The 10,801-nt window shown below is 41.6% G+C and overlaps 3 protein-coding genes across 3 annotated transcripts; 1 reads left to right on the forward strand and 2 right to left on the reverse strand.

Moving 5' to 3' along the window:
- Positions 1-2,015: 2,015 nt before the first annotated feature.
- Positions 2,016-2,930, reverse strand: LOC140995656 (uncharacterized). The gene has a single exon (XM_073465737.1). The coding sequence runs from the start codon at positions 2,928-2,930 to the stop codon at positions 2,016-2,018; it is 915 nt and encodes a 304-aa protein (XP_073321838.1).
- Positions 2,931-4,398: 1,468 nt separating this feature from the next.
- LOC140995657 (G-protein coupled receptor 15-like) lies at positions 4,399-5,265 on the reverse strand. Its single transcript, XM_073465738.1, has one exon. The coding sequence runs from the start codon at positions 5,263-5,265 to the stop codon at positions 4,399-4,401; it is 867 nt and encodes a 288-aa protein (XP_073321839.1).
- Positions 5,266-8,539: 3,274 nt separating this feature from the next.
- LOC140995658 (adenosine receptor A1-like) lies at positions 8,540-9,409 on the forward strand. Its single transcript, XM_073465739.1, has one exon. The coding sequence runs from the start codon at positions 8,540-8,542 to the stop codon at positions 9,407-9,409; it is 870 nt and encodes a 289-aa protein (XP_073321840.1).
- The last annotated feature ends 1,392 nt before the right edge of the window (positions 9,410-10,801 follow it).

The raw sequence follows: 10,801 nt of genomic DNA on the forward strand, positions 1-10,801 counted from the left end.
AAACACAGAGCAGCGCTGCTGTTTAAAAGTAGAGGTTAGGAGGAGGTATGCTGATAAGTCCCATTGCCCGTTCCCCTTGTGGTTAATTATGTTTTATTTATTTTTTTATTCCAACAATAGAGAAGAAGAATAACAAAAATGAAGTCATCTTAAAGTTGGGCCTCCTTTCACCGCAACCATCCCTGAGTCAACAACAACAGCAGCAGCAGGGAGCTGACCAGGGTCCTGAACCTGCGGCTGTCATCATCATCATCATCATCATCATCATGGGTGACCAGGGTGCATAACTTATTTTAATCTGTAGCTTTTTATTTGCTTGCTTTTAAATACTTTTTTTAAATGCTCCTAATGTCTGATGTGTTTTAATGTATTAAAAAGCACTTTGTATTGCCCTGTGTCTAAATCTGCTGTATAAATAAACTTGCTTTGTCTTTGTGGTTTAACCTTCATGTGTATTTTGGCCCAATTGCAGCAAGTGCCAATATTTAACCATCAAAACGTGACACTTTATCTTGTTAGTGAGAACAAGGCGAAAGCTGCTTGTGAGCTCCTGTCCTGAGCTGAACAGAGAGGCAGCTCGTGAACCTTCATCACATATTCAGATTGGCTGTTGTGAACAGGCCTCCACATAGATAGTCACATTAACCAAACCTCGATTGGGAACTTCACAACTCTCAGTGCAAAAAAGAAAAGGAGAAAAAAAGGTTCAGAATTAAAATGACATCCAAAGTTTAAAACCAGCTTTTAAGAAAAGTAAGATAGATGGAAATTATTCGCTCCTGACCTGAAATGTTCGCAACTGGATGAAGAGTTTTCCATAACATAAAAAAAACACACAATCCATATTTTAAATTCAAGAGAAGCAATAGAGAATGTTGTTCAGGTGTTAACATTTATTCTGTTAGAAGCCTTTTTGACAGGTATGACAGTGTTTCATGTGAAGAACAATACACCGTCTCCAAATGAAACGTCCCAGTAAGTGGTCTACGTGCGTGGCAGTGGGCACATACATTCAGTATTTTCGAGCCAGTGTATTCAGAAATAATCACATTTCATTTGTAATAACACACCTGAAGCCCCACTCAAAAAAGTGAGCTGCTCGGTCTGTAAAGCGTTTTGTTTCAGTCATTGTTTTTTTTTTTTTTTTTTTTAAATCATGTCCAAAAATAATCAGACTTTATATAACAGGCCTGCAGATATTTTGACTTGTCACGGCAGGAAAAACGCAGGTTTTAATAATAGTTTTACAAATCAAAGCAGCTTGGTCTCCTACAAATTGATTCATAAAAATACAATTTGTTTTCGCAGTTACAGTGTGATGTAACTCGATGACTGTCTGCTCTTTTCAGCACCAGATCACACGGTTATTAGGCCCACAGCGGATATTTTGACAGAAAGCAATCGAAATCAGTATCATCGTTTTGCGACTGATAGGCTATTGACACAAAAAAAAAAAAAAAATCCGTAAAGTTTCCATTTGCTGCAAATAAGTAACTAAAGGCCTGGAAAAAATATTTCTAGAGACAGGGTTGGCCATCAAAAACTCATCCAAGCCATCATGCACAGTGCCAGGGCCCTGACAGCCTTTCATTCGTTCGGCTGTGTGAATGTAAATCAATGTGCGATTCACTTTACATTACATACAAACATCTACAGTTTAATCAGCTGGCAGTGAAAAAGCCTCTCCCAGTGTTTTTTAGTTTATTATTATTATCATTCAGTCATTTTTTTGCATTAAAGGTGCATTATGTAGTTTTGGGAAAGAAATTTAAATCAGAAGAGAAAGATCTTCATTGACTGTTTTTTTAAAATTATTTTTCCTAAACAAACTAAATAAACAAACTCTCTTCGTTTTCATTACTTCATACTGTTTTACTCTGTTTATATGTGGCGGACCCTGCCACCTTTCTAGCTTCAAACAGTGTTCTGGGGACCTTATTTTCCTCTGAAGAAAAAGATACATATTTCTGAGTTCATAAGAGTATAGCCTACCTCATTCATATTGTAAATATTATTTAAAATTCTGACTTTGAATTTCCTATTCGTCGGTCCAACCTGTGGTGTGGTTTGCAGCAGCACACTTTGCTCCACACAGTTTTCCACACGGCCGTCCTGAGAGAGGGGCTCGCGCTCAGGTAGAGGGACGGGGTGCACAGAGAGTTGCTCCTGGATAAAATTCTCAGCGGGTTAATGGCGTCGTTTTCCGTGACATAATATTTCCCCACCAGTGAAGACACGATGGTGTAGAACATGGCCGGGCCCCACAGCAGCAGGAAAAACACCACCACCAGCACAATGATCAACAAGGACTCTTTCTTATTGTCTCTGTTGGGGCCCGGCGGCTCTCGTCGGAGCTGGTGCCTCGCCACGATGAGCAACTTGATCGTCATGGACACTTTGGTCACAATAATCACCAACAAGCTGACCCTGCTGAATGTCGCGATGTCTAAGGCTGTAGAGAGTGGCACCAGGTGCTGTGCGAGCAGCACGCCGTACACGTGCACCCAGCTGTACACGTTGATGCACACGATCACTCTGGTGTTGAAGAAACGATCGTAGAAGAAGGGATGACACACGGCGAAATACCGGTCAATCTGGGCGAACAGAAACGTCATGATGTTAACTCCGAGAAGAGATGTCAAAATGTAATAAGTCCCGTTTTTAGGGGGGAAGCCCACCCGCACATCGAAGAGGTACTGATAGAAGATGCCACAGCCCGTCACAGTGTCACAGATACTCGTGTTCAGCATGAATATGAACCGGTTCTGTCTCAAGAGCGCACGGGTACAACTGATACCACAGGCTACAGAGCCGGCCACCAGCACGGTGCTCACACCGGACAGCACGTGGAAAATGAAAATGAAATAGTCTCCTGGACTGTCAAAGTCAACACACAGAGGAACGAGCGTCGTGTTGGGAGAGAGGATCATGATGACAAAAACACAGAGCAGCACTGCTGTTTAAAAGTAGAGGTTAGGAGGAGGTATGCTGATAAGTCCCATTGCCCGTTCCCCTTGTGGTTAATTATGTTTTATTTATTTTTTTATTCCAACAATAGAGAAGAAGAATAACAGAAATGAAGTCATCTTAAAGTTGGGCCTCCTTTCACCGCAACCATCCCTGAGTCAACAACAACAGCAGCAGGGAGCTGACCAGGGTCCTGAACCTGCGGCTGTCATCATCATCATCATCATCATCATCATCATCATCATGGGTGACCAGGGTGCATAACTTATTTTAATCTGTAGCTTTTTATTTGCTTGCTTTTAAATACTTTTTTAAAATGCTCCTAATGTCGGATGTGTTTTAATGTATTAAAAAGCACTTTGTATTGCCCTGTGTCTAAATCTGCTGTATAAATAAACTTGCTTTGTCTTTGTGGTTTAACCTTCATGTGTATTTTGGCCCAATTGCAGCAAGTGCCAATATTTAACCATCAGAACGTGACGCTTTATCTTGTTAGTGAGAACAAGGCGAAAGCTGCTTGTGAGCTCCTGTCCTGAGCTGAACAGAGAGGCAGCTCGTGAACCTTCATCACATATTCAGATTGGCTGTTGTGAACAGGCCTCCACATAGATAGTCACATTAACCAAACCTCGATTGGGAACTTCACAACTCTCAGTGCAAAAAAGAAAAGGAGAAAAAAAAAAGGTTCAGAATTAAAATGACATCCAAAGTTTAAAACCAGCTTTTAAGAAAAGTAAGATAGATGGAAATGATTCGCTCCTGATCTGAAATGTTCGCAACTGCATGAAGAGTTTTACATAACATAAAAAAAACACACACACAATCCATATTTTAAATTCAAGAGAAGCAATAGAGGCAGCTGTTACAGGGAAATGTTGTTCAGGTGTTAACATTTATTCTGTTAGAAGCCTTTTTGACAGGTATGACAGTGTTTCATGTGAAGAACAATACACCGTCTCCAAATGAAACGTCCCAGTAAGTGGTCTACGTGCGTGGCAGTGGGCACATACATTCAGTATTTTCGAGCCAGTGTATTCAGAAATAATCACATTTCATTTGTAATAACACACCTGAAGCCCCACTCAAAAAAGTGAGCTGCTCGGTCTGTAAAGCGTTTTGTTTCAGTCATTGTTTTTTTTCTCTCCCAGTCTTTACATCATGATGATTGAGCGCTCACATGTGGCCTTTTTAGTCATTATGATACCTGATGATGCTGCTGACGGTGGCTGGCGGCTATAACTTGTGTGTTAGTCCATCAAAGTTAAAGCCAATTCTGAAAGACAGACAGAGAGGGAGAGGATGGTGAAGGAGAGGAAGTTACTGTGATTTTCAGACAAGATTTCTCATTCACACAAAATTGCACAAAGACAAACAGCTCTATGGCTTTAAAACGCGTGGTAAACACCCAGATTTGAATGCTGAGCCCGACTCCTACCTTGCCCTCCTACAGGGGCACACCCTCCGCCACACCGTCCTCCACACGGCCCCCCGCAGCGCCGGGCTGCCCCAGATGTACAGAGCCGGCGTGACCAGCGCGTTCAGGCGCGCCAGGATGGCGAACAGGTTAGTGGCTTCATTCCTAAACCTCAGACCTTTCCTAGTCAACTGTCTGACAATGATATTGACAAATGATGGACACCACAGAGCCAAGAAGCAGATCACCACAAACACAATGATGCGCAGAGACTCCTTCTTGTTGTCTCTGTCAGCGCTGGGCGCCTCGCGCCCCAGCTGGTTCCTGGCTATGATGTACAATTTAACTGTCATTAACACTTTAACGACAACAATAATCTGCAGAGTCATCACACCAAACGCGTTTATTTGAGCCGCCTTTGAGATGGGCACCATGTTCTGCACCGTGAGGATGGTGTAGGTGTAAGTCCAGCAAAACGCGCAAATGCCGATGACAACAGACCTCGATATGTAGCGGCTGTAAAAGAAAGGATGGCACACTGCGAGGTAGCGGTCAAACTGAGCGAAGAGGAAGGTCAACACATTGACTCCTAGAAATGAAGGTAAGATGTAGTACGTCCCGTTCCTCGAGGGGTAGCCCTCTTGGACGTCGAAGAGGCCGAGGTAGTAGACGGAGAAGCCAGTCAGAGTGTCACTGATGCTCGTGTTCAGCATGAAGATGAACCGGTTCTGGCCGCGCAGGAACCGAGTGGCGGATATCCCGATGACCACTGAACCAGCCACCAGCACGGCGCTCGTGGCGAACAGGATGTGGAAGATGAAGATGAGGAAGTCCTCCGGAGTGTCGAAGTCCACCGACAGAGGGACGGTGGCGTTGAGGAGCATCCTGACGCTCCGCCAGAAGAAGACCAGCAGTCACTGTATTTATAAATGAACGGTGCCACTTGTCTGGATTTTAGCATGCCTCCTGATCTCTGGAGGGCAGAGGGTTCAGCATAAACAAGTGTGTCAACAGGTGGAACTGACGCATGCCAGGCATGTGGGGAGAATAAATGAGGCCTAATCAGAAGAAGTCCTCGGGGTGTCCAGAGACAGTGATCATCTGTCACCTGTTTGTGCGTCCTGTGGTTTCCATAACACTTTCTCAGTGGTTCGGTGCGGCCTAAAGTCTCCTTTCACCTTGAAGTCTACAGTCTACATGGTTCAGGATGAACCAGGAATACTTTCATAAAGTTTTTATCACTTTTTGCCTAGTGCACAATTCACTTTCCCCTCTCTTCTTCAGACTGAAAACTGCAAGCTTCTAAATCAACTTCAAGTATGCTTTACCTCAACCAAGACATCTGTGAGTCCCTTCAGGCCTTTCTTTTTTTAGAGGATGATTTGTTTTACAAATGTCTTGTGTCTCCTCTAATTCTTCTTCTTTTTCAGAGCACATTTATTGACTTTTGCTCTTTTTAAAAAAGCAGAACAGCTCAGCACAGCATTGAATATATAAGATAAAAGATACAAAATGTAAAATAAGCTCAGGTAGCAAAGGGGTATTACAATCACAGTGTTATGAGCAAAAAAGAAAAAAGAGTGAAGAAAGAAAAGGTGGGTGTCCAGAGTTAGTCATGGAGAACACAAAGTGTTGAAGCGACTGTGAAATTTGAGAGATGGAGATGTGGAGGCCATATTTTCAAGAATGGTCCGTTTGAGGAGAGAGGTCGAGTATTCAAGAGGAAAACACCCATTCAGCACATGATTATCTATGTTACAGCTTGCTTGAGAAGGTGGTTTGTCATTTATCTATGATATAGAATATTCTTCCTCTAATGCTGTTTTTAAGTTATTAAACTATATATATGATGATCACAGCCAGGGTCTACACACTTCATGGGCATACATTAACCTGCATGGATTTATTCAGGGTAGGCCTACGTTTTTCCAAACATAATACAGATTGATCACTTGCAGACCTTTTAATGAACTTATTGTTTAATCCTGCAGTTATTTGTTAGTTTTGATGCTTTATTACATTAAGATACACACACTGAAGCCTTATGAGCGACACTGTGTCCTTATGTCTGTTTGTGCAAAGCTGTTCTGTAACTTACATGTCACGTTTCTGCTTACTTGTGTTTGCTTGTTGTTGTACTGTTTTTCTCTCACTTTGTTGCACTGTAATTTTCTTTTGTTGCTGCCCAGGTCTTTGTCAAGCTTTTACTGTAATTGAGATGTCTTACATCATGATTGTTGTTTTAAACTTGTTTCTTGATTTTAGGTTTACATCTTGAAAACTGGCCTCTTGGTTAATATACAGGAATATTCATTAATCTGAATAATTAAATACATAAAAAACACACCCGTACAATGCAATCCAACACAACAGCTCTGCCATGAATCCGTATTTACAAAGAAAATAATGTTAAGCTTTGATTGACACTGTCAGAGAGGCATTAACTTTACATGTTGATTACACTGTAGTGTGCAATGGTGTTGAACTGGACTGCATTATGTTTAGAGGGTTTCTAATATTTAGTCCACCACGTTTAAATACACAAATGGGGCAGAATATTAGGACCACCTTTCAATATAATGCCTTCCAGCACAACGCCCCATGACCTCAATAATAAACATAAATTAGAAGTATTACCTTTCTGGCAGCAAAAAACTGAAAAATTCCATATGGTGGCCCTGAGCGTCAAAACACAACTACATTTCTAACTAGTAACTACATTACTTCAAAAACCACGACATTCAGAAAACACATTTGATGTGTTTTGACCTTCAAGGCCACCATTATTATAATGAAACATTTGTGAAAGCAGAATTAAAGGCTGAAGGGCTTTATTGGACTGAATCACACTATATGTGTGTACCTAATGAAGTGCAGTGAGTGTACACATAGTATTCTATCTACCTACAGTACCTGACTGAAGTCGATGCATTTTCCAGCCACTAGAGGGGGCAGTAAGCCATTTATTTTCCCACTTAGAGGCCAGAAGACATGTCTCCACTGTGACAGCAATCACTCATCTTGCACCAAAATAAGATAAATATTTTGATTTGATTGATTGATTTTTTTAAATTCCAGTTTGTAGTGTTGTAAATGTATGAACACTTGGTCTTGCACAGAGGTGTTCTCTCTTAGCTCTAGCAATTATAAACACACACTTCACTGATAATAAAACAGTGACAGAGATGCATTAACCTGGAATGCATTTGACAAAATCCTTTTCTTGGCAAAAGGGCCTAAAGGCTTAGAGTCGAAGAGTGTATGATTACTCTGTTGATAATGGGTAATTACTTTATTAAGGACACAAAAAGGACACACTAACAATTGAGTTGAAATGACTTTTATTAAGGTCAGACTCTCTCAACAGTTAACACATGGCATACAGCCACGATTAAAGATGAGTGGTCTCCTGTGTCTAAAAAGTGCCCAGTCAGTCGACTACTTAGAGTTTATAGTTTTATAATCAGGCCTGTTTGAGAGGGTTCAGCACAGACAGGTTAGGTTGTTCTTTTGTGGCCAAAAAATTAAACTTAACCCTACTCTGTGAGCCACAACTACAAAACTGCTGCACATAATAGTTTATAGCAGCAGGTTACTCTCTCTCTCCTAATAAATATGTCATCATGAATGTTTCTCCATACGGCTCTGATAAAGTCAAAGTGCCTCACATCAAAAAAATTACATGAAAAAGAGGACAGACAACTCAAAGAGATAAAAAAAAAAGTTTAGTACTTATTCAGCAATAAACTCAATTTTAAAAAAGTAACTGAGCTGTAAGACAGATTAGTTTATTGCACATCCTAAAGGCCTTTCTTGATGCTGCTTGGAAAAACATATAAAGTTATATCATCATTTGAGTGACTAATATGTTCTTGAAGGTTTTATATAAAAGGTACCAGAGTAAGGACTGTTTTAAAATGTGATGGTGATGTAAACTTGATGTACAACAACAAACGAGGCCTCTTAATGCAGGTGTTTTAATGAGTTGTTGACCTCTGTGTGTTTTTGTCAGGAACTTGATGACTTGTTATGCACGGGGAATTAAAGTCGCCTGTAGGCCGAGGTCTTCTTCCATAAATCAGAGCAGACGTGAACACCCTCAGCTGCTCTGCTGTGCAATGATCTGAACACTGTCGCACACACGTGTCCTCCGCGCCTATGGGTAACAGCAGCCACGGTTGGTCTCTTGTGGTGCCCCTAAACAGCTTCGGCAATGTGTTGATGTTCCTGTTCAGCATTTTCCTGGCTGCAGCCATCATCTTCCTCAACGTGTCTGTCTCTCTGTCCATCCTGTTGAACAAGGCGCTGCGCAACGAGAACCGCTTCATGTACATGCTGAGCACCTGCCTCAGTGACATCTGCACCGGAGTGTCCTATTATTATGTCGGCGTGCTCGATGTGAGGGACAGCTTCGACTCCCCCACGAGCACTTTTTACATCGTCCCCACATTTCTCGGGCTGTCCTACATGGCCATCCTGGCTGCTCAGGCGGACAGGTACCACGCGGTGGTGTCACCCTTTAAATACTCCCAGCGCATGACCCGCAACAGGACCCTGATCGTCATCCTCCTCTACTGGGTTTACGCTTTCTTTATCGTGGGTGTGCACAACCTGGTCGCAGTCGGGGTAGCCAAAAAGATCACGAGCATGGGTACGTTCGTGGGGAACATATTGACGGTGATTATAATGATAGGGCTGAACATCAGACTGTTCATCATAGCCAGGTTCCAGCTGGAGAAGGAGCCCCCCTCCGAGGAGAGAGACAGCAAGCGCGCGTCCGTGTATCTCATACTGGTGGTGGCTGTGTTTTTCTTAGGGACGTGGCTTCCCATTTTCTCTCATGTTATGGCCTGCAATTTAGTTGGTTCAAAATGTTACACCTTTAGGAATGAAGGCACTGACCCTCTTCGCATTTTGCCCCGAGTTAACGCGTCTCTGACCCCCATCCTGTACATCAGAGGGTGCAGTGCGCTCAGAGTGACGCTGCTCACCAAAGTGTGGAGACACTGCTGCTGCAGGTGGAGGTGAGAGGAGGCTGTGAACGCATCAGTGTCATCCAAATATGTTTGTCATATTAGTTTACACGCTTTTACGCAATGATTTGAGCTGGTTTATTTGTTTGTTTCTGTCAGATCCACAAAGTATTTGCGACAATATTCAATATTCTCCACATGCATACCACTTTTCACGACTTGTAGCTCACCTTATGAATTTGCATGTTCTGTACTTTATTATTTCATGTTGTTGGATCTCGCTTGAAATGCTTTATTGCTGTCTTTTTCCCCTGCCATGAAATGTCAAGTGTTGAGTTGGTTTGACAGTGAGCACCCTAAGGTGACACTGAAATTAGTCCAGATGTCTTTCTTCTCTTCCCAGGGAATCCTGGGAAACCTGGGCCAAAAGACATCCAGTCTCCGCGTCGTAAATTTAAAGTTGGGTGTGTTTCTAAGTAGACGTTGTTTTCAATCCATGCCGGCATAACCAAACACATCACAGACAGATGAGGACATGTCAGTATGGGTGCTTGCCAGCTCTGACACACTGAGGACAAGTTCAGGCCTTGGGATAATTAGAAGATGCTGGAAATGTCTCATCATGTTCTAACAGCTCATCTTTATTAAATGTATTCTCATCATAAGAAATATGGACATTACCAATGAAAAATGAATCTAGCTGTTATGTTTTTATATACAACAGGCTGTATCTCAATAAAAGAAACGTCATTAAAGAGGCAATACGTCGTTTTGGAAAAGAAAATCAGAAACCCAGAAAGGTAATATTTACAATATTGATAATAATACAAAGAAATGTTTATTTTTTTCATGACTGAATAAACAAGCTGTTCTCAGAGGAAAATAAGGTCCCCATAAAACTGTTTGAAGCCAGAAAGGTGGCAGGGTCTGCCAGATATAAACAAAGTAAAACAGTAAGAAATTGTGTTGTCCTTTAAGTTTGTTTATTCAGCCATGAAAACGAAGACAGTTTGTTTATTTAGTTTGTTTAAGCATGAAAATCTGTCAATGAAGTTCTGTCTCCTCTGATTAAAATGTCTTCCCAAAAACTACTTAGTGCCCCTTTAACTGAAACTTAACTGTGCCAACTTTTGGAATTACTTTCAGGCATGTATGTTGGTTGGTTTTATCTTCAAAGTCTTCATTTTCGATTGTCTTAAAGGAGTTCCTGATTGAAAACAATAAAAAGTGAAATCTGCAAAGGAAAGTGTGTCGACACCTTTATTATAACTTGTTCTGCTAAGCCTCCAACATCTTTCCAGAGACCGTTGGATGCTTTTCTTACACCTTAAAGGGGCCCTATGTAGTTTTGGAGAAAAAAAAATTCAAACTCAGAATTGTAATATTCACAATATATATGAGATAATGCAGTGTCTGTGAGCACCTTGATGATGCATCTCAGCGTGCC

Source organism: Pagrus major, chromosome 5 (genome assembly GCF_040436345.1).
Source record: "Pagrus major chromosome 5, Pma_NU_1.0".
In the NCBI taxonomy this organism is placed as follows: Eukaryota; Metazoa; Chordata; class Actinopteri; order Spariformes; family Sparidae; genus Pagrus; species Pagrus major.